Here is a 24511-nt window from a genome sequence, read left to right as displayed (position 1 = left end):
TCCACAATCATTTGTACCATGAAATGTAGTATCATAGGTTCAACTGAGTACTTAAATCTCTAATTAATTAAACTCATTCACCAGGTAATCAGCTGTGCCAACAAGTGACTACAGGTCCAGAATTACAGTCTTATTTTTAACTTGACTGGTTTAGTAATCTACTCAAGTATCCCTGAACTGGGTATTCTCTAAGCAATTAAATTAGCCATCAGATGAGTCATAACTGAACAAACTCCATGTACTCCAGCTGAACTCAGCAGACACTGCTAGTAAGAAAAAAAGTCTCCAAAATATATATGAACTCTTGTTTTAAATTCAGGTATGATTCTTCCTTTCCTACCCATAGGTAAATGCTGTTCACTATACTATGTACTAAACACTATTGCATAACATGCTTTAAACTAAAAATGACTCTTGGGAAAATGGGGAGGAGCTTTTTCCAGTACCTACAAGTGAACATTTCCAACAAAACCTCTGGTGAGCATAAGGAGAATCAAAGAGATGCCATACACCACGTATCCATTCAAAGAGCAGGACATAGATCAGTCAAGAGCTCTATTCCACAGGTGGATGGGGATACTACCCCAGCAAGCACCACTCCAAGAGGCCCGGTTGAGAAATTAGGTAAGTGGCTGGAACATTACACAAACTCATGTGAAGTATAGCAGATATTCATGCATAACCTATGCAGATATTCCTTACAATGGGTCACTAAAAATTCATTCCTTTGTTTTCAGGACCCATGGCTAGACTCCAAAATTACTGTCCCCAGCATACAAGGTTCTTTGGGAGATGTGATATATCTTTTAATGGATTAACTAAATAATTGAAAAAAAATGTTCTTTGCAAGCTTTAGGCACCTTCAAACACGATACTGCTCTGCAAACACTATGCTAATTGGAAGTAGTTTAGCAAAGCCAGTAACAGCTCACCTCTGGCACTGTGTGGGTAATTCAATAGAAAATTTCCCAATCACTTCTACAAAGAACATTATTTCAGCTTCCAGTTCAAGGGGCAGCATGTTAAGAGCAGCACAGTATGCTTGAGGATGCTGCCATTGGACACTCTAAGTTTACAGCATGGTCAGCATTGGTATGTATACTTGAAATGACCTCTTTCCTACTATATTTAACGACTGAAAAATTGCAAAAGATATGGCTTCTCAAAGAGACAAAGTACATGAACACTGTCTATTGACAAAAGCAGATAGGGAGGTTAAAAGGCCAAATTAAAAAGAAAAAAGAAGTATGGACCTGTAGTATTGAATGTAAAAACACTAAACCCAGAATCAAGTGAAAACACCACTTGTGTGCGAATTCATTTTTGGGAGATACAAGTTAATGGCTAGGTAATTTCATTCAGTTTTCTTATTAATGCACACATTACCTGTCAGAGTAACGAGAACTCAGAGAGAGAGGACTGGACTGAGAGTTTAGAGAACTGAAAAATATTCTTGACTCCGACATTCCTGAATGACTGTGGCAAGTCATTTCACTTCTCTGGCCTCAGCTTCACCATATGCATAATGGGAAATATAACAACGACCGCTCTCTGTTTGAGACGCACGTGAGAGGCACACAGGTTATCAGTTTACAGTGAGCCACAACCAATGCACACAAAATAAAGAATATTATTATACCCTAATAACTCAACCAAATCAAACATCGTTTTCAACAAAATACCAAGAAAGCCTCTTTTTTTGGCCAAAACTGCGATTTGCTATAGGTTGCATCTGAGGCACAAGTTATAGCTTCTATGGTTTGGCCAAAAAAGCTACAGGTTTTTTTCCACCATCATGTCTCCACAAATTAGGGGATATAAATATATATCCCCTAATTTTTTGTGAAACTTGCAGAAACAACTGGTCTCATATTGAAACAAAGCATATCAAATTAGAGACAAAAAAGGTCAAAATTCAAGGAAGTTGTATAAAAAAACTGAAGACTTTGAATGTGGAAGTGGTTGGACAATGGAATACATGAACCACTTCACACACAGCTTATACTGAAGGAAATGGAAGAACAAATTCCTTCATTCTCTTCCTAGGGAAGAGAATAGCTGCACCACAATGATTACATCTAGCTTCAAATAATCTGCTGTCTCACCAGATTGATATTTTGGGCTGGCTTGCTACCATTTGGCATTAGAGAGCTTGTTTTCCAGGACTGATTCTGTTTACAATTGATGAGGCAAGCTTCCTAGCAAGGTCACTGAACTGCAATAACCTCTCAGCTTTTGCCCAGTACAGGACACTACCACAGCCCACGGAGAATAGGAGTGTCCAGGTAGGTTATGAATCATATACTGCTGCATTCTCCTGTACTCTTCGCTTGTTCATTTGCTGCAGAAGCGATGTACATAAAATATTATATATATAAAAGGGTATGTGAATGCATTCTCAAATCGTGGGTTTGACTAGCAGTTTGCTAATGTGTAACGTATACAAGATTGCTTTCACTGTGGGGAAAAGATAATCCATTTGCCAATATTAACCCCCTGGGAAAGTAAATGGCGTAATTATGCAAACCTTGTATCTATTTGTATCTACTAAGTTGCTAAACTTGAACTTCCATTGAGGAAGTTCCATGCACATTCTTAGTCATAAGTGCTGTGCAATCTGGCCAGAAGTTTAACTCTGAAGACTAGCAGCAGCCACATTCTAGCAATTTTACTGCCTCAACATGTCAGGCAGAGAAGCATGATGGAGACAACCGACTCTTGAGCCACTTCTCACCCTTACCTACAACAGAAATTGTTAACCACCCACAGACGTAAACAGGAGCTTTATGCACATGTGACAGAACGGGTGTTCCACATTCAGTGTCAGGCTGTTCCATTTAACAGAGAGACATCACTTTCTTACTACAGGTAATGAGGAACTTTCTATTGAACTGACTGGATGGACAATGTTTTTCCTCAGGAGAACTTCAATTTTGCAGAAGTTTCAATTTTCAATAGTTTTTTTGTTTTTATAGTCTTTAAATGTTTTATTTCTGGTTACTGCCATTTCAGGGAGGTTCGATACTGAAATATTTTTAATGGTCATGTGGTGCACCGTGGGAGATACGGTTTGCCCCATAATAAAGAGCAAGGGTATACAAGGCACCTGCACTTCAATTCCCATGATGTACCATGGTACCTTTTAGCAAATGCATTTTAATATTAAGCTGACCAGAAATTAAATATGTCAACTTGGCTCAACACATCAGTATTGAAATGTTTCTGTTTTGGAAGGTCAGAATGTTTGAACAGTCCTGAATTAACATTTTTTCAACTCTTTGTTCCATAAAAAGAAGTTGATATTTTTACTATGGGAATAAATGGCAAAATATTACAGTTTTTCCTAGAGGTGGAAATTCCACGGTTGCTTATGTCTCATTCTTTGTTAGTTGATGCCAAAGCCCAAAAGTACAGTGTACTCCAGTAGTCCAGCCTAGAGGTGACCAAGGTTTATGTCAGAGAGGAATGTCCACAGCAACCCATCCAAGCAAAGATGGGTAAAGGCGTCTTAGACCACGGATAACACCCAGAATTTTAGAGCAGCAAGGAGCCAAGGAAAACGCTGAAAGTTATTTAGTCATTGGAACTAGACAGGGCTTCTCCAGTTATGGTCATTTTCTCCACAGGTGTTTACCATTAACTCCCACATCACTTCAGATCTTTCTGAGTTGAGCACTCATTCAAGATCCTATTTCAGTCAGGCCAGAGGAAACCAAAGAGGCTATAGTCAGGAAAAAAAAAAAAAATCAAAGAAAGATAGTGAGCTTAATGTATAACTGAAGCACTGAGAGTAGCCCAGTTCCACAGTCTAGGTAAACACACATTAAATGGGTTACAGGGAGAAATTAAACCCTGCAGGACATCACAAATGAGCTAGCAGTATGATTTTTTTCATTCAGAAATTCAAGAGGGCAATGCAACTTGCCTTAGTTACAAGGCTCGGGCTCTGAAGCAGCCACCTTACCTGGATCTTGCATCTTGAAGAATGCTCACTAAAGTAGCAGCTGCAAATGGCACACAGGCTCGTGTGTAATTTACTGTTTTATTTTCTCATTTTTCTGCAGGGAGGACTGCAATACACATACACCAACTGTTAAAATATGCTCAAAGTAGCACTGGATTCTCCCTCCCTCCTATATCCTGTTGCTCATCTTACATTGAAGTTCTCTGAAATACACACCCCCATCTGCCTCTATTTTTGTACAACAGCAAGCAAAACAGGGCCTCTGTGCTGAATGAGGTATTTCCAAACAACCATGAGTATTAATAGCAATCACCAACCCAACCACCTTCCAGGTTGCTTCCGACCAGAAAAAATGTAAAACAATTTCCTCATTCACACTGGGCTCTCTGAGTGAATCCTGCCTTTACTACATTGGTATAAGAGAGTTATAAAGACTTATCATAAAGAGTTATAATGACTCACCATACTTGAACACTGCAGCAGGAAATTATCAGTTAGTGACATCAGTGTAGTGTTAAGGCCCATGGAAAACTGACAATTAGGGAAAAGATGGTATCCTGATAATACTGAATTTGGCTGCCTAAATACAATCTATCTGCACCTTCCAGAAAAAGAAGTATGTCATAAAAAAGCAGCTACAAACTGTTTCTTAACTACTTACTGTATGCTTGACATTAACAATCCTGTATCTCAGAGGCTACCAATAAAACATTTTCTGCTTTCTAGTTAAAAAATATTGCCATCTGCTCAGTGTAACAAGATAATAGATACTGCCTAAGAAAAGGAGAACCTGGACTAGAAAAAGAGACTCCTGCTCTCCAGTGCTTTAAATCCCAATGGTTCTCAATTTACATAATGGTGTCCATGGTCTCTTAAGGGGAAAGGCAGCTATTGCCCCCTGGTGGCTGATCTCTACATAGTGGACAATCTCAGGGTACTACTATTTTAAAGTCAGAATGCAGTCACCTCTGCATCTGCGCAGAGTAGAGAAAAAGGATACACAGCACGTTACCCTTCATTTCTGTGTGGTGCTCAATTACAATGAGGCAATGTCACCATTTCTTGCTAGCGCTAGTAGCCATACTACCCCTCCAAGGAGGACATAATGCTCTAAGGGCAGGAAACACACTGCACGTTTTCAAAAGGGCGTAGATTGTAACCGTGTTGGTCTAAAGACATAGGCAGACAAGGTTCTTTGGGTAGATCTGATATCCTTTATTAAACCATCTCAAATAGTTGGAAAAATTCTTCTTAGCAAGCTTTTGGGTTTAAGCCTGATGAAGGGTATTTAAACCCGAAAGTTGCTAAAAAGAATTTTTCCAATTATTTGAGTTGGTTTAATAGAAGATCTGTTAGATTTAACCAAAGCACCTTGTTTTTTCAAAAGGGTGGCATTCTTTCAAGATCTGTTTGAGGAAGAAACCTCTTCAAAGCTCTTTGGGCTCCTGCCATGTGCCCCCTTCTAGCAAAAATATTGGAAGGCTGCAGCTTTAAGCTAACTAGTCCTTGATCCATGGTACTCTAGCATTATGATTAAAAAAAAATGTAGCAGGGGAAAGGAAGATTAGATTGTATCAGTTGGAAAAGAGGGGGAAACATAAGCTTCAAACAGTTTGTAACCATTTAAATCACAGAGTGACAGATACCCACCCACACCCACTACAAACTTCAAACACATCCACACACTCACACCCTCCTCCACACCCAATACACAATCACACACAAACACCCACAGCCCCCTACAAAAGCTATACCCACCCACCTATACCTCCCCACAATATACAAGAGTAAGACTTCATTTTGAGCTATTTGCAATCACCTCTATATACACACAAGACAAATGCACACAAGTCAGGATAAAAACATTTTTTGAAATAACATTAAAATACATTATTCTAGATGTTTAATTTTTAGTATACTATTTCGGTTTTTTTCGAGCTCCAAGATGGCAAACCTCCTTGCCAGAAGGAGTACTTCTGAACAAAGGGAAGGACTTCCAGTGGCAAAGATCAGGGTAGGATCCAGTCCCAAGATGGTGACCAGAGGGTGGGGGTGAGCGGATGAGAACAGGATGGGTTTCAACACTGACAAGTGCAAGGTGCTGCACTTGGGGAGGAAGAACCAGCAGCATACCTACAGGCTGGGGAACTCCCTTTTGGTCAGTGCAGAGGCAGAAAAGGATCTTGGAATCATTATTGATGCCAAGATGAACATGGGCTGGCAGTGTGGGGATGCAGTCAGGAAGGCCAACCGCACCTTGTCATGCATCCACAGGTGCATCTTGAGCAGGTCCAAGGAGGTGATCCTCCCCCTCTACGCGGCAGTGCTCAGGCCACAGCTGGAGTACTGCGTCCAGCTCTGGGAGCCGCACTTCAAGAGGGATGTGGTCAGCATTGAGAGGGTCCAGAGGAGGGCCACTTGTATGATCGGGGGCAGCAAGGCAGGCCCTACGAGGAGAGGCTACGGGACCTGAACCTGTTTAGCCTCCACAAGAGAAGGCTGAGGGAGGGATCTAGTGGCCTGGTACAAACTAGTCAGAGGGGACCAGCAGGCACTGGGGGAGTCCCTGTTCCCCCGAGCACTACCAGGAGTGACCAGGAATAACGGCCACAAGCTGGCAGAGGGTAAATTCAGACTAGGCATCAGGAGGCGCTACTTTATGGTCAGGGCGGCTAGGATCTGGAATCAACTTCCAAGAGAAGTGGTGCTGGCAGGGGGTCGGACTAGATGATCTACTCAGGTCCCTTCCGACCCTACCAACTATGAAACTATGAAATACAGTGTGTGTACACACACACACACACACACACACACACACACACACACACACACAGTGTGTGTACATACATACATACACACACACATATATTATATACACACATACATATAAATCATATATATTAGTGCAGCACTTTATAAAGTAACTTGATAAATGCAAATGTAGAAATATAGCAATCAGAACAGAGAATAGTAAAATGAAAATTCTACTACACACATTCATTTGCATATGGCATTAGGACAGAAGTTAAAACCCTTTCCACCCCCACCTCACTTCTGCTTGCCTGTATATTTTATAACTACACTGTGTTTCACTGCTCTAAAGTTGGGGGGAAAAAAATATCAGCCTTCGCGGCTCCCAAGGAACATGATTCAAATACCTGCTTTTAAGTTCTGATCTGATTTTAAAAATTGGAATGGGGCAGAAACAATTAAAAATTGAGCAATTAAACATTTAAATAAAAACATTTTCAAAAATCTAAAAGAATTTTAATGTTCTTCATTTGCATGGAATACCCTGGAGGGGTTGTTAAGAAATACCCTCCCACTCTTGCTGTCTGGCTACTGTGGATTATCTGTATTTCACAGCTATCCCACAGGTTAACTGAATCAGAGAAGTTCTTCCTAAGAGTCTTGGATCTCCTCCTAGAGTATGTTCAGCACAGTTCCCCTATTGTTAGTGAGCCAGAAATGGCTGATCTATAGGACTGAGAGCCATTGGACACCTAGAAGAATGGCCTGAGATTGTGCACCAAAACAAACTTAAGAACCAAATACAGACATGTACATTAAACCAGAAGACTGGGTAAGCACTGTAAAGATTTATCAGATCTTCAGATGAATGCAATGGGAACCACGCCAAATTCCTTTCACAGCTCTTCTGTTGATAATCAAGTGTAGACACCCACATATTTAATTTTCATTTGTTAAACTTTCCTTTTTTCCCCCTGTAGAGGCAACTTTGAGCAAGCTCTAACAACACAGCAGACAGGGAAAACTAACTAGATGAGAAACTTATATGAATTTGTCATGTGCTGGGTAGCTGGAAGAAGAGGGGGGAATTCAGCTTCCTTGACCTGCCTCCTCCTCCCTCTCTGTAACTCTAGTAAAAGACTATGGACATTTTTTTTAAATGCTATAGGTCTGCTGGATCATTTGTTTTGGGCCAGGAAGGAATTCTTTCCCTGTGAGGGCAAATTACCAGAGGGCTGGTAGATATTTTCACTTTCCTTCCAACATTTTCAGGGGTGTGGTTCAGGTAATAGGCTCCGGAAATCCATATTACTAATCTGGAGGCACATGTACAAGTAATCTTCACTTAACGTTGCCCTGGTTAACCTTGTTTCATTATTACATTGCGGATCTATTAGAGAACATACTCGTTTAAAGTCGTGTAATGTTTGGTTATAACGTTGTTTGGCAGCTGCCTGTGACATAACTGGATTCGCTTAACATGGTTTTGCTTAAAGTCACATTTTTCAAGAACGTAACTATGACATTAAGCAAGGAGTAGCTGTAGTTCATTGCAACTTTGGGGCAATGTCCAATGAAGGTAAAGGCCAAAAAGATTAGCTTCCAGGGGCATACAAGAGCCACCCCTCCCCTTTGACATCCTTGATCTCTTTCACAGAGGAAGAAAACAGGATCTGGGGGAGGTGAGACGGATAGTGCTGCTCTCCATGTGTATTGTTGATACAGGCACATCCTGGCACTTAGATCAATTCTTGGCCAAGTTTACATTTACCTGCAGGTTCTGATCAAGTTGGAAGCCCTCATAGCAGGAATTCAGTCTGCAATCTACATGCCAGACTTTTGAGCACTTCAGAGTGGCTTGAAAAATTGAAGAGAAGGAAAACTGATTTTATATACTCCATGTTCAAATTACTGACTGCATTGTTTCCACATTTAATAAAGACAGACTTAATTGCTCAGTCTTTCCTTTTACATCTTGGAAAAAAAGCGTATTTTTTGCATTCACAATCAGAATCATCCAAAACTCTGTGAAGCCTACTCCAGCTTTACATGGATTCTCAAATTCTTCTCCAGCAAGTAATGATGTCCACTAGCTGATGCACCTTGGACTTATGTTTTCCACTGTTACACTGATTTGATATCACTGACTTTAATGGAGTCACGGTGGCATAAAATCAAGCCCTTGTTTCAAAATGCAAGTCTTGAAGCATTGAGCAATAGGGGTGTGCAAAGCTTTGGGCCGCGATTCGATTCAGAGATGATTTGGCTCAATTTGGAGGCCAAATCACTGAATCCGAATCGAAAAGGGAGAAATTAAAAAAACTGAATCAATCTGTAGCCTTCAAACGGATTCAGAAACAATTTGGAGATTCAGAAGGCAGTCTTTGAGGGGAACAGAAACTGAAAAGAGGGTGGGAGAGCAGGCAGGGAAAGACTGACATCTGTAGCTGGCCAGTGACTGTGATCCTTCCCCGAGTCCCCTTCCAATCACAGTACTCTGGGGGAGGGACGTAGAAACAGCACATAAGCCTCTGTGTGTAGGCTTTCTGTGCCTTTTGTGAGCTGCTTCTGCCTGAGCAACAGTGTCTGAAAGGTACTGGACTGGCTTGGCTTCCTACATAGCAAGTCTCCTGCTACTTTTTGTTCTTGGAAAGGATTGGATGTAACTTACTAACTAGAATCCCTCTATTTATCCTTATCCAATCCATTTCTTTCAATTTATATTTGTTCTTGGTTCCCCCTCCCCCAATTTTTAAAAAGAAGGCTGTGTTTTCCCTGGCAGTGAAAACCCTGCACCTATCTCCTTGAAACTTGGAAGGCTTCATGCCTCAGAAGGGGCTATGATCCTTGCAATTTTTATTGGCATCAACCAAAAAATAACAAAGTTATAGGTATTTCATAGTTACAGGTGATTTCCCATTATAGCCTATGGCCGAATCTCCAAATCTATCTGAATCAGTGCCTAATCTTCTGAAGCCAATTCGATTTGGGACAGTGATCCAAATCTCTGAATCAAATCACAGTCCTCTGAATTGGACAAATCCGAATCGAATACTTCTCTATTTGTACAGGCCTATTAAGTAAGTGTTGAATACACAAAACATCACATTTATAGAACAGTTTACCTCAGCAAAAGCTATGAAAGAAAATGAGTGGCTGTGATGTTCTGTTATTGTATAACCATTATTAACAGTTAAATTATATTTTCCAGTTCATAGCATACATACCAAATACTTCATTATCTTCTGAGATCTGTTGGGTTAGTTGAGTTGTGTCAGGGCTTTCTTTACTTTCTTCTTCCTCCACTTTTGTTTCAGCGTTCTACAAAACAAACACTTTTTTTTAGATATATGGTGCCTCTCACTAAGTGATACAAGTTCCTCAAAGATTTACCCTCAAATATATTCTTTTATCAACGCAATACCTTCTTGTGTAAATAATGAAACATTTCATATATACTTATGTATGAATATAAAATATGCAGAAATTCAACCATGAAATACATGGTTTTCATAGAATACTTCTATCTCAGACTCATGAGAATACAATCAGAACCAATTATGGCATCCTTCCATTCTGGATTTGCATATGGTAGCAAACATTTACTCTGCTGTTTTGTAAAGGAGTATTTTATTTATTAAGAACTTCTCCAAAGTTTGTCTATTGGAAATGTTTTGCGTTTCCAGTTACTCTTTCCTGGTCTCTTTTCCTCATTTCTTTAATTTACCTGTTCCATCTTGCCATATACTAAGACACATGACATGTTCATTATTTGGAAGCAAGGTCAGTTGCTGAATAAAAGTGGAGCAGACACATGATGAACAGCTTCATACTGGCAGAAGTCATTCCACTCCAGCGTAAAGTTATTCCTCAAAGTGAGCAGTAACTGTTTCTCAGTGGTGTTGTGCACTGTCTGATTCTATTTCATCCCGGAGTAGTTTTTTGATCAATACAAAATAAGTTGCCCTGGCTACTTAGTGGACAGCCACTGTCAAAGAACATTCAGAAAGCCAGTGAGGGAGAACAGGTTGTGTAGGTTGCCATTGTTACAGAATAAATTCCCTATGAAATAAAATCTGGGGTAAATTATCCTGCAGTAATTGTGAAATGGGTCTGCACCTGAATATCGACAGCTCTTTGCAGGAAAAACCTTTATAAAGTCTGTGTAGTATCTAGTATAATGATTCTCAAGGGGTACCTTGAGACCCTTTCAAGGGTGCTGCAAGGTGCCACACAATGTTATTAGCACTGTTATGATTATAAACATGACTCACATAAACCCAGAGGTTTCAAATACAAATCCATAGTGGTGGTATTTCTGAGTTCTTTGCAACAGAAAAACTGCTCTTATTTTAATGTAAGAAAACAATAGTGAAAACCAAGACCTGCCATTTTCCATGGAGTACCTTGAATCTATCCAGCGATGCCTCAAGGCTAAAAAGGTTGGAAACCTAGTATACTAAGACCTAAGCCTTTTGGGGGCTTATAGTTGCAACTGTAATACAAATAAACAACAATATTACCAATGCTACCATTAATACAAGAGAGATGCCACTGCATCTATTATAATCTCATAATAAGCAATCCCTTCATTCACAACTGCAGAGCCCCAGGTGATGCAATCACAGTGCTTTTCTGTCACACATGAAAAGTGCTGGTTTAGGAGAGCATGCATAGTCCCTGGGCCCTGCAGAGCCGCATCATTATCAGCACTTAATACTTGCACTAATGCTAGCAGACACTTGCAGTCACTCTTAATAGGGGCTTTCTTATTGGCAGCTTCTTCCTTCCAGGCCCCCTGCAGAAATACAAAGTCTGAAGCCATTTTTGTGGTGTGGTCTGTTTGGAAATAGGGTGGACAGGCGAGAATAGGATGGGTTTCAACACAGACAAGTGCAAGGTGATGCACCTCGGGAGGAACAACTGGCACCATACCTACAGGTTACGGAACTCCCCTCTTGTCAGCACGGAGGCGGAAAAGGATCTGGGGGTCATCATTGACTCCAAGATGAACATGGGCCGGCAGTGTGGAGAGGCAGTTAGGAAGGCCAACCGCACCTTGTCATGCATCCACAGATGCATCTCGAGCAGGTCCAAAGAGGTGATCCTCCCCCTCTATGCGGCACTGGTCAGGCTGCAGCTGGAGTACTGTGTCCAGTTCTGGGCGCCATACTTCAAGAGGGATGTCGAGAGCATGGAGAGGGTCCAGAGGAGGGCCACTCGTATGATCAGGGGACAACAGGGCAGGCCCTATGAGGAGAGGCTACGGGACCTGAACCTGTTCAGCCTCCACAAGAGAAGGCTGAGGGGGGATCTTGTGGCCTGTTATAAACTAGTCGGGGGGGATCAGCAGGCATTGGGGGAGTCACTGTTCCCCCGAGCACCGCCAGGAGTGACCAGGAATAACGGTCACAAGCTGGCAGAGGGTAGGTTTAGGTTAGATATCAGGAGGCGCTACTTCACTGTCAGGGCGGCTAGGGTCTGGAACCAACTTCCAAGAGAAGTGGTGCAGGCTCCTACCGTGGGGGTGTTTAAGAGGAGGTTAGATGAACATCTTGCTGGGGTCATTTGACCCCAGTACTCTTTCCTGCCATGGTGGGGGGTCGGACTAGATGATCTGCTCGGGTCCCTTCCGACCCTAGAAACTATGAAACTATGAAAAGGGCACAATGAACCAGTTTGTCAGGAAGTACATGTGGGTGTGATCTGGAGTGGAGACATCACACATGAAGAACAACACTTGTTATTTTGCTCAGGTTTTGACCATTACTGCTTGTTTTTTCTGTCCATTTTTGTATTAAGGCCAAAAGCCACAGGGGAAATTCTTATCACGTTAAAATCACTGGCAAAGCTCCTGTCAATTTTGATGGCTCCAAGTTTTCATCTGTTTGTACAACAAAAACAGTACACAAGGGGCTTCAACCATAATTGTGGCCCTTGGTTGCTACTGAAATAGAACCAAGGAAAACTAGAGCTGCAAGGGATCTCAGAGGTCACCTAACCAACACCCCCCCCCCCATCTCAAAGGAGGCTCATCCCTGCCTAAACCATCTCATTCAAGTCTTTGTCTAACCAGCTCCTAAATCTCCTAAGGATTGAGACTAAAAACATCTCTAGGTAGCAACAAAGGTTGTTAGTTAGAAAAGTGACTCACCAAATATAGCTTCTTTTTAGGGAGTACTTGTTAAAAATTGTAGAACTGGGAACCCAAAGAGAGGGAGAGTAATTCTAGGTGAAATTAGGAAACTTATCAAAGCTTGTTCCCCACCAAACATTTCATTTCTAGACTTTGTGTCAGTTCACTTTATGGTGAACTAATCTTCACCTGAAAATTAGTTTAACAGGTTTTCATCTGCTGATGTAATAGGAGCTTGCTGTGCATTTAGTTTCCATGCCAACCTCATTGCTATATGCCTCACTGGCTGCTAAGTAATAATAATAAAGACAATAAACTTCCAGTTTACACAATTACACTCCAGACTAACCAAAAAATTAAATACATCAGGACATAAGACTGAAAGCACTGACAGGATAAGGTACAAGAGTGTAGAGACCTAAATTATTAGTGAAGAAAAATAGCTTAAACCATTTCTAAGTTTCCAGTTTTACTTATATTCCTTTTCTTACTTTCATGTTTCTTGATCTTTTTGACACCTTCCTTTACTTCAACTACTGACTCAGATGGAAGGAAGGTAGGCACAAAGTTCTCTCTTTAACACTATGAAGACTGTATAGACTAGTTAACCAGAAGGGGGTTTCTGCTTACAAATACAGATACCAATCTCCTGCAAGTCTATAACCACCACCTCAACTCCTACACTATGACAGTTCATGTCACAAGCCAATATTACCATGGAATATATCCACCCAGTTTCTAAAAATTATAGCATGAGATCTAGATAGAAATTACCACATTTATGATTTGGTGTCCTCCATTTCAAACAACAGGAATTTCACTCCCAGGATGGAAGAAGACTGGAGAAAACTGAAGAGCACTGCCATTTAAGTTGTCAAAACCTAAATCTAAGGTGGCTAACATTTTCAAAATAATTCCCTTTTAAATGCCAGCATAAACCAGCCATGTAGTCAGATACCCAAAAGAAAGCATACAAATACCTATATGATCAAAAATACGTGGGGAAGAATGGAAAATGACTGATGCAATACTAAGTATTTCTGGAAAGGACTTATTAAGATATAGGGAGAGAAAGGAAATGAAACATCTAAAGCAGTGGTCCTCAGCCTTTTTAGACTCAAGACACATCTCAGAAAATGCCAGCTCTTAGGGTTTTTTTATATGTGCAAGCACTCAGTGCTGCGACGCATATAATTGTATAAGTGGTGAAATGCATGTCAGCATGCAGAAAATGGCGGTGGTACACTTCTGAACTAAATCACCAAAGCAGCAGAACAAAAAGGTATGTGTATAAATGCCCTTAGCTTTTACTGTTTCTTGTCTCTAGAAAAATTATATAGTAATTATTTTGTTACAAAGAACTCAGAAAGACCACAACAGGTCAGAAATGTTTTTGACACTATAGGATGCTTATATACACGTTGGGGGCGGGGGAAGAAGGGTAAAGTGTTTTAAGTAGGGTGGTTCCCAGAGAGACGCTCCAATCAAAATGCCATGGCATCATGTGTATTAACCCCTGCATGTTTAAAAATGGCCATGTGATGCTTTAAGTAGAGGCTTTTAGGCCCCAATTTATAAAAGCATCCCTCTTCAAGAAGTGTGCTTAAATACCTACTCAACATTAAACATGTCCTTAAATCGTAGTGAAGCCAATTTCAGGTGAGGTGTCAACATATACATTTGCACCAGTTTAAATTTACTGAGCAGTAAATTACTGCACAGTAAGCAGGAATAGGCCAGCATCTACACATGCAGGTGTTACAGTGCATTAACACTGTGTAGGGACTAACTTTAGTTTCAAGTCAGTCCACACGCGCAGTATTTCTGTGCAGTAAGGCATCTAACGTGTATTACTGCGCAGTAACTAATCGGGCATAAATCTGATACCTGCATCAGACAGGTATCCAATGTATGCCCAAGTTGATGTAAGTTGCCTTTTTTACTGTGCAGTACGGGAATGTATGTGCCCATACTGCATAGTAATTTCAGTTACTGTGCAGTAAATATGCATGTCTAGATGTGCCCGGATGCAACTAAATACTTTCTGGAGTAGGAATGGGCTTCAGACATATGATTAAAAACTTTTGTGAATCAAGGTCTTAATTTTTTGTGGATGATCATGGAAAAAATCAAAGTGGGCATGAGCCATTCTGCTGTGATAAGGGGAGGGAACCCACCATTATGTGAAAGACTTCTGAGACAAAAATTGATCTACCTTTGTTATGTCCTTTCTGGAGTAGTCCATAATTCTACAAACACCCTAATGAATGAATCTATCACATGTGTACCTATAGAAGGAAGTAACCAAAACTCTTAAATATACTTCATTTACATTCAAATACAAGAACATTTTCTATTTAAAAAAACTGTTCAGATGATCTTTCAATTGTGAAACAGTTGTAAAAATAAGTGTATATATATGTGCAGCTCTAGCTTTCAGTAAGCATTTATACAAAATAAAAGCTGCACCAGATCCAGCCTTAATTCTTGAAGAACATTTTCTTAAGTTTCCCATATCAGCAGTTTTTCCCCTCACTAATTTCTTCTCCTGTACTCAGCAGCAATGAGACTGTGCCCTCCCATGATCACACATCAATATCTATTCACGTAAAGAAACATAAAATTCTTAACTTTTAACAACAATGTCAGTTAGCTACTGTTATATAATTATTAAGCATTTGTACCCACAGCCCCAGTAACTATAATACTGATACAACATTTTTGGATTTTTTCATTTTTTTTCTGATACTATACCATCTGTTAAGTGAATGTAAGTATAGATATTTGAAAGGTTATATGCTGTTGCTATCAACACAATGAAGATACTCTTTTGATTGCTGTAAATTATGAACAGAATCATTCTGTAGAGCTACAGTAAAAGGCACAGACAAAAAAGGTGTAGTTCAGTACTGATATACTAGCTGCAGTCTGCTTTTTCTAGAAATGTAAGGATTTCTGGAAATGAGGAAGCTATCTGCACCATTTTACTGAGGCTTTGTAGTCATATGCCCAGTTCTATAACAAAAAAAGGATGGATTTTTGAGACATTTAGTTTGTCTTTTTTGGGACGCTTCAACTGTGTTTTCACTTCAGCCACAGAATGATTACTGCATGACTTGGTTTTGTGACAAAATAAAAAAATTTGGTTGGACTGCAAAGAATACATGAAAACACTGAGGAAGAATTAGAAATCTCTCCCCCAGAGTACAGGCAGTTCTCGACTTAGGATGTTTCAAGTTACAATGAATGGCACTTAACAACGTTTATAAACTGACACCCTGTTTCGACTTCCTTATGTCATTTTCAATTTTATGTGCTTGATCCAATGCCATACCACACCAGCGAACAAGTGTGCTGCATCACCCACCCCAAGTTTATCAGGGGTGACCACCAGGATCTGGGAGAACGTTTGTTCACCAGAGCACCCCAAAGGATGACGAGGTTGAACGGTCATAAACTACTGTGAGACTGTTTCAGGCTGGAGAGAAGGAAGAATTTCTTTACTGTCCATGCCCCCAAGGTCTGGAACAGCCTGCCATCACAGGTGGTTCAAGCACCTACACTGAACATCTTCAAAAGTAAACTGGATGCTTATCCTGCTTGGATCCTATGACCCCAGCTGACTTCCTGCCCTTTGGGTGGGGGGCTGGACTCGATGATCTTCCGAGGTCCCTTCCAGCCCTAATGTCTATGAAATCTATGAAACCTCCCTGGAGAACATCTGTCCAAAGCTTCCTTGGACAGTTTCTTTAAGAAAGCAGACAAGACTCCAAAAAACCTGCAGCCAACGCTCCTGAGAAGACTCCAGCCAAGAACCCTTCAAAAAGTCTGGCAAAGTCACCTTAAAAAAGTCCTTCCAATTCAATACAATTGCTATTTACAATATAAATACATTAATGTAGCTATATTACTCATCTGTAATTGATTGAGTACAAAATCCTAAGTTATTTTTGGTGAAAACAGGGTATTGGGCCTTGGTTCAGGAATCAATCCCTATAACCAATCCCTAAAATATTGTTCCTATGGGAAAAATCAGTTCTGAGTTACAACATTTCGACTTAAGACACGGTTTTCAGGAACCAACTGTGTCGTAAGTCCGAGGACTGCCTGTATAGATGAAATCTAATCTGGATTTGAGTTGTGCATATGGTGTTCTTCACAACAAGATTTTTCTGACTTATCTGAGAAAATACAATAGCACATTCTGTTCCTGTGTTGTCGAAAAGGCAACAAAATCACACTTAAAAGTTCCCCTGTATTTCTGTAAAGCACCATGACTTGTATAAAGAATTCTAAGTGGAGACACACATGTCAAATGAAGAAATCTGCAGAACGTTTCTGCACAGTTCAACTTCCAAGTAGCTTCTACTGAATTGCCAGTGGGATAAAAAAATCAAAGTATAAGGCCTTCCTTTAATATTTTGGTACTACCTTTATGGAGATTTGACTGTTTAAGTTCAACACCGTCAACATCTGGAGCAGTGGTTTCTGAAAAAGTTTCAACTGATTTTGAACTGCCTTACAAAATTAAATGAGTATTCATACTGAGGTCCAGAAAGTGTCTTAAGACAAATCTTGGCTACATCTCAATTACTCCAAGAACTGAAAGCATGGTGAAATGAAACACGCATCATGATTCTGTGAAAGTTTAAGTGATTTTCAAATAATGAGATCAAGAACAAACATTCCCCTTTTACAGGAATCACATGGGGCACTAGCAACTGGTATTTTTTATAAGGCTGGGTATACTACCCTCATTTCCTTTACCAGTGCTTTCACTGTTACTTAGGATACCGTTACACAGAATATTAAAGAATAGTGGTAATATTTAACCTCTTTGTTGAGTTCCTCACAGGAATAAATCTCAAAATTGTTCCTCGAATCCTCCCTGTCAGAGATACCCATTAATTTCAACAAGACTGACAAATGCTTTTTTTGTGAAGAACTGTAGGTGTGCAGTTCCAAATAATAGAACAGTTGAATCATGGTGACAACTGTTATCAGAGTCTTGGTCTTATTGATATTAAAAATGTATCCATGTATCCTAAATTACTTTCCTCTGTATGGTCAGATCTCCCTTGCTCTTTTGCTAATGCATTCAGATAGCACCTTTTCAAGTTCTGTCATTGAACTAAAAAAAAATTTTAAAATCCCATGCTAACGAAGGCTAAGATTCTCTCACATGATTCCTGAATGCCAACACTTAAACATTCCACATGAGTTAATTATAAAACTTGTGCGATAGGGTCTTGCACCACCATCCAGAGCCTGTACTGTAAATACAGTCACAGGTTCTTTCTGAAGTTTCACGGGAACACAAAAGAAAAAAAATCATGCTCTCATGTTCAGTTCAGTATTTAGATATTTCCTGCCTGGTTTTCCACTATTTTCACAGAACCATACCCAAGTAGGACTAGAGGGACCCCCAGAAGTCATCCAGTCCAACTTCATACCCGAGGTAGAACTATCCCTGTTCAAACTATCTAACCTATTACTGAAACTACACAGTCAACCCTGTCACGGAACTACAAGGCATAATACCCTAACTTGCCACAGGTAAACAGAAGGACAATAGTAGTTAAAATATGTTTGAGAGATCTAACGGATTTGCAAGCAAGGTGGAACTGTGGTTTCTATTTTAAAAACAATAACTACATGCACTAAATTCTCCCTTTATTGTTCCAATATTGTTTCCTGGTATAAAGATCTTTCCTTCTTCACCCTCTGGGAAGTCTTACTTGTCACTCTGAGTCCATCCCCCACTATTAATTATAGCTACTTGAACCTTAATTAATTATGGAATCATTATATGGCTAGGGTCCAAGATCCTACAGTGATATGTCAGAACCATAAACCAAACTAAAGCAGCTATCCTCCAAATCAGTGTGGTAGACTGTCGTTTATAAAGCTTTGTATGACCTGGGTGGCAAGTCCTCATTTGGGCTCAGTAAAAACATTCAAAAAGCCCGAGCTTGAATTGTTTGAATCTTTGCAGGTCAGCCTAACTTGTGTAAACTGAACTGTCAAGCAAGTGAATAGACATTCACTTTGGATTCCAGAAATTGAGGCACATGCCTGCAGTGGCTCAGGCTAGAAGCCGGGAGGCACTAGAGCAGCCCTCCCTTCCCTTCTACAGTGCCTCAAAGGCTGAAGGGAAGTTGAGCTGAGGGGGGGCCCTGGCCAGGCCCTGGCAGGCTGAGTATGATTGGGGAGGGGTTTAAACCCTCCACCCCGGCTTACAGGGACCCAAGCCAGGGTATGCCTGGAGGGAGAAGCAGCCCTTGCCAGACTTGGCCCCAAGTGGCACGGGGCATGGCCAGCCAATGGCCCAGGCAGTGCCTCAAGCAAAGTGGGGGAGACAGAGGGGGTTAAACACACCTGCTTCCCTTTTCCCATTGGCATGGAACCCAGACAGGGTATGCCCAGCTTCCCCTGCCTGCATGGTCCAGGACCACCACAGGTCCCCTCCCAGCTAGGGGGTGATCCCACTGTATCTTCTCAGCCCTGGGTCAGGGATTCGCTTGTGGAGGCCCAGGAGCAAAGGCCAGATCAGGGAGAGAGGGGAACAAAACCATTCCAAGCCCAGGTGGGGACAACCATAGAGCAGAGCACAGAGGGATTGTGGGATCATGCCGGTGGAGGCTCCATCCTGGACATGAGCCCTGCCAAGCAGAGGAACCCAAGCTGGGAGTGGGGATGGGGAAGGGGCTTGAGTGTGTTTCCATGCTAGCTTGGGCATAGCCAAGCCAAGCCAAGCAGCATTCAGCTGCAGGAGCAGCTCCTGCCTGGCAGTCCCTTCTACCTGCTGGAGAGTGGCACCTGGGCCAGCCTCGGCCCCTGGAGTGGCACACATTGCACCAGATTGCCTGTACAGTGCCTGGAGCTGGACAAAAGTATCAAGAAGCTAGGTGGCGCAATGCTGGAGGCTGAGCCAGGCCAGGTGCCAGGCTCCTTCACTAGCTCCAAGGCAGATGGGCACAAGGACTCCCTAGGCAGTGAGGAGGAGATGGCCACACCTACTGCCACCACACGGTACTTGCTGATGGCCTCAACCCCCAGCGCTACTACCTGCTGTCACCCGGGTTCCAAGCCGGGTGCACCCTGTTAATGTACCAGGTGCCAGGCATGGAGAACCACCTCTACATGACTGTGCTGCACCCAGGTGGCTTCCCTGCCACCACTGCAGCTATATGCCTGCCTGATGGTTGAATGCAGCTTGGCAGTGCAGGCAGCATGGATGGGGCCTACCAGTATGGCCAGGGTGGGCCCCACAATGGTGGCAGTGGCAGTTGTAGTCATAGGGGTAGCACCCCACACCTGGTGCCTGGTACAAAGGGCTGTACTGCACTGCCTCCACAACCAAGTAAGGGAAGAGAGAGCAGGGTGCACCAAGGTTGGTGCCCCACAGCCCTGGGTATGGCAAGTAGTGGCACTGGGGACTGAGGCCCTCCAGTGAGTACCGTACGGAGTCAGTGGCAGATGTGGCTAGTTCCTTCTCACTGCTCAAAGAGCTCTTTTGCTGGTCCACTTTGGAGCCCATGAAGGAGCATAGTGCCTGGCCCAGCATCACAAGCGCTCAGCTTCTCGGTGCCCTTGTCTAGCTCCAAGTGCTACTGAAGCATGCCGGAGCCATGCACGTTTCTGCAGGAGCTGGGAACTGGGACCAGCCCGGGTGCCGCTCACCAGTGGGTAAATGGGGCCAACAGGCAAGAGCTACTCCTGCAGCTGCATGCTTGACTCGGCTTGGTTTGGCTCTGTCCTGGGCTAATGTGGACACACACTTGAGCCGCCCCTTCTCCTGCTCCTGCCCCTGCCTCCCTCCCCCCCAGCTTGGGTCCCTCTGCTTGGCAGGGCTCAAGTCCAGAATGGAGCTGCCGCCAGCACAATCCCTCTGTGCATGTCCCAACCCAGGCTTGGGGCCAGTTTCACTCTCCTCCCTCCCACTGATCTGCCCTTTGCTTCTGGCTGCTTCAAGCAAAATGCTCACTTGGGGCTGGGAAGGAGTAGTGGGATCACCCCCTGGCTGGGAGGGAGGCTGTGGGGGCCCCAGGCCATGCTTAGCCATGAGCAGGGAGGAAAAACTGAGCAGCCCCTGGCAGGGATCCCATGCCGGCCAGGGAGGGGAGGCAGGTGGGTTTAATTCCTTGCCACCTGATTCTGCTGTCCCACATCCCAGCCCCCTCTTCTCCAGCGGGTAAAGTGTGGCAGGGGCTGCTCTGCCCCCTCCAGGCAGACTAGGCTGTGTCCCCAGCTGGGTTTCCCACCCCACTCCCTTGTCAGCCAGCCCTCACTGCTCAGGCTAGATAGCGGGGGGCAGGGTCAACCCTGCTCTGCTCACAGCCCAAGGCTGCAAAGTTTCCTGGGATGCTCCTGGCAGACTCTGATTTAACTTGAACCAGGAAGGGGTCTAGGACAGACAGTCCATAAACCAGTTTGACCCAAATTGGATAAGACTAATACTACATTCAACCAGGCTTATCTTAAACCAGTTTCAGCCATTTTAAAACTGGTTTATGTGGACTGAACTTCTGTTCTGTTACAGGTTTAAAAAAGTTTCTGATCACTTAAAAACTGTTTTATGTGTAACTTCTGTCCCTAGCCCTGGTGTAACAAAAAGAGATCTCTGAACTTTCACAGGTACAATTTCTTCTGGCACAGAAACCTGTTTTTTTCACTGTGGGTTTGTTACTAATGTCATCAACAGCCCAAATTCCCAGCTGGGGAGCTCTAGACTTTACAGAACCACAAAAGGTCAGGAGTAAACTGTATTGAAAAACCCCAAGCACATTTTGCTAGCCCTTTTAAGATACATTTAGTACATTTTAGAGCTGTTCTTGTTCTAAATGATACCAAGAGCCACAATAAAACTGAAATCCAATTCATCATTATCAGCTCCATGCATGATTACCATTATTACTATAGTATGCTTCCATTTATAAAAGGTGTTTAAATATCACTTCTTATTCCTAAGACTATCTCTATTAGGCTGTACTTTTGGGGATTTCTCTGCCTTTACCTTTAATCTATTCCCCTGTCATTCCAGACTGTACTGGTGTTGTTTTTCTTTTAAAACTAGTTGTTTTAAACATTACTGGAATGCTGTAAGGCAGGGGTTTCCAACTTGACCTGCCCCACCCAGGAACCTTGAAAACCTAATCTCTAACTGGTAGGGTGAGCAGCAGTGGGGTGGGAGTTAACACAGCCTCTAGTCACAGGATAGACCATGGAAAGGAGTATCCAACTGGGCTCTGAATCCAGGAATATCATGGCTGGCCTTGCTCACTTTGCCCCCAAATTTGCCCTTGCAGGAGCCCCATAGACCAAATGAAACAGCTTTGTGGGCCAGATCATGCTCATTGGCCAGATCTTTAACACTGCAGCTTTAAGGCTATCAGAGACAAAGAAACCACTATTATTTCACCTGTGCTACTTTGTATCACTATCCATTAGTGCTACAGTTTAACACAAACAAGTTTGAACTGAACCAAGTATCCTCTCCACTCTGCAGGCAAACAGCTATGTAAATGACCTGACACCTTGCTGGCTTGGGAGGGTTCCCTTTTTTATGCTAGCTTTAAAAACACAAAAACATAAGTAGGAAACATTTCCACTCACAAAAGAGTATGCTTGTCAGCCAGTTAAGACAAAAGGTAAGATATACTTTGTTTTAAGTAAACTGAGTTTTAAGCACATAAAGGATAATCGAGCAATCATAAGAAAGTCAAACAAATAAAGCTTTAACAGGACCACCACCATCCCTCACATATCACGCTGAGCAGAGAAGGTGGAGCTTTACTCAACATTTTGAATATCAATGCACTTGAGTCATTGGACAATCCAAGGTAGGAAATTTCAGTCTGGAAGCCACTGTAACAGATGCTTAAATTTAAACTGAGAACAAGTAAAATGAGATGTTCTTAACTGCAGCAGCACATACTATACAGAATATGATAGATCAGTACTGGCACATGAAATTGTAGGCAAATAAAATGCTACTGGATTCTACAGTTTAAAATGGGACCAAAAAACACCACTGAAGACAGACTCCCCTGTTCTACCTCTGGGATAGCTTCTGGGTGGCCTTTGTGAATGTGACCCATACAAAGGACTGACCACATCAAGAAAATCCCAAAATACCTGCTAATACAAAAAGAAGCAGGTACTTCAAACTCCAACTGCAAGGGAAAAAGTGACTCTCCTTGATAAATGGTGGGATAATCTTCTCTACCAAATGGGTTTTGTCACGTTTAAGGTATATGAAAGCACTGACTTTCTTCTTTGCCTTTAACAACAGTAAACATTTTTTCCCCTTTTTTCTCTAGTCTGGGTCAAATCCCAATGAGCAGGTGTGGATAGCACAAAGCAATATAAGCATCATACTGTGTTGGCAGTATTTGCAGAGAAGTCCATGTGACATTTACTGAAACGAAATGCATAAAACATACTTGTTTTCATTCATCAGTGTGAAGTGTGAAGCATGAAGCTTTTCCACAGTTTTAAAGCAGATGGTGCTCAAAGGCAAAATGAAACACAAATGACTGCGAATTACCAAAAAAAAAAAAAGCATGATTTGAGTGGGTATAGCACACAAAGAAACAATACTTGACATGTTCATTTAACTCTACTTAATTACTCTTTAATTAGTAAGTATTAACATGTGTAACCAGAGATTTAGCTTGTTTTAAAATATATTTAAACATAATAACATGGTGTTTTGTTATACAGAACTTTTACAAAGTGTGCTAAAAGGCTGCCCTTAAACCATATAATAAAGAGCTAATGTTTTCAAATGAGTGCTAAAGAAAGTTGGGGCTCAATTGTGCCACCATGTGTTAAATATACCTTACAATACAAAGAGTCCCAGTGATTTTTGAAGTGTTTTTGAGTAGTGAAGTTACGTATTACTCAAAATAAGCAAGGGTGGCAGAATCTAGCCTACAGCTAGTAGTTTTTAGGAATTTAATCAGCATGCAACAATAACTTTGATGTCTTATGGACACGGAGAGTTTCAAAACAATTTAAATACTCCAGTATTAAAGGTTCATCTTTTTGTTAACTCATGGAAACATTTGCTCCTGCTCCCCAATGGCAGGTTTAAAATTCAGTAAATTTAGCCTTGGCAGGGTCCATTTAGCTAATGCTGAACTAGTACATACTTGCAGAATTTTGTTGATGAACTAAATTACTAATTTACTATAGTAGTTTAATTCTAACTTTGTGCCATATAGTTACCTCAAGAAACACATCTCATTCTATATCATTTTAAAAGTGATTGTCATAATTATCAGTGACAGCACCATAGTGTGCATGCTGTGTTTAGCTTTACACTGGAATATATGGTTAGAAAAGTATGTGGAAAAAAGCATACTCAAACTATAAATATTTACCTAGATGGTATTTCTAACACACTCTGAAGATGAAAGCTGCTTGTCAGTCATTACATTAAGTGTGGGAAGCTATAACATGTTCTAGTAAGTAAACCCTTGGTAATATGGTTAGTAACTCCACATGCAAATTATTACAGGCAAAGGCAGCAGAATGCTTCCACTGAAATGTTCAAGGATCTTTTATGTAATTCAAAGTATTCCAGGGGTTTTTTGTTTATTCAAAATAATTCTCATCTCCAGGGAAAGTAGTCCCCTGTGACCTCCAAAATTTCC

The 24511-nt window shown here is 41.7% G+C and overlaps 1 protein-coding gene across 5 annotated transcripts in view; it reads right to left on the bottom strand.

The window, feature by feature from the left end:
* MBP (myelin basic protein) overlaps window positions 1-24511 on the bottom strand; it is a 189997-nt gene that overhangs the window by 91418 nt on the left and 74068 nt on the right. For all 5 annotated transcript variants that reach the window (XM_090039550.1, XM_090039546.1, XM_090039551.1 and 2 more), the window contains exon 3: window positions 9943-10036. In XM_090039550.1, coding sequence (XP_089895676.1) covers window positions 9943-10036 — 94 coding nt within the window. The remainder of the gene's footprint in view (window positions 1-9942; window positions 10037-24511) is intronic.

The sequence above is a fragment of the Crocodylus siamensis genome, chromosome 3 (assembly GCF_052110815.1).
Source record: "Crocodylus siamensis isolate JL-2025a chromosome 3, ASM5211081v1, whole genome shotgun sequence".
Lineage (NCBI taxonomy): Eukaryota > Metazoa > Chordata > Crocodylia > Crocodylidae > Crocodylus > Crocodylus siamensis.
Note: the sequence above shows the minus strand (reverse complement) of the source record. Positions and strands in the feature narration are given on the sequence as shown.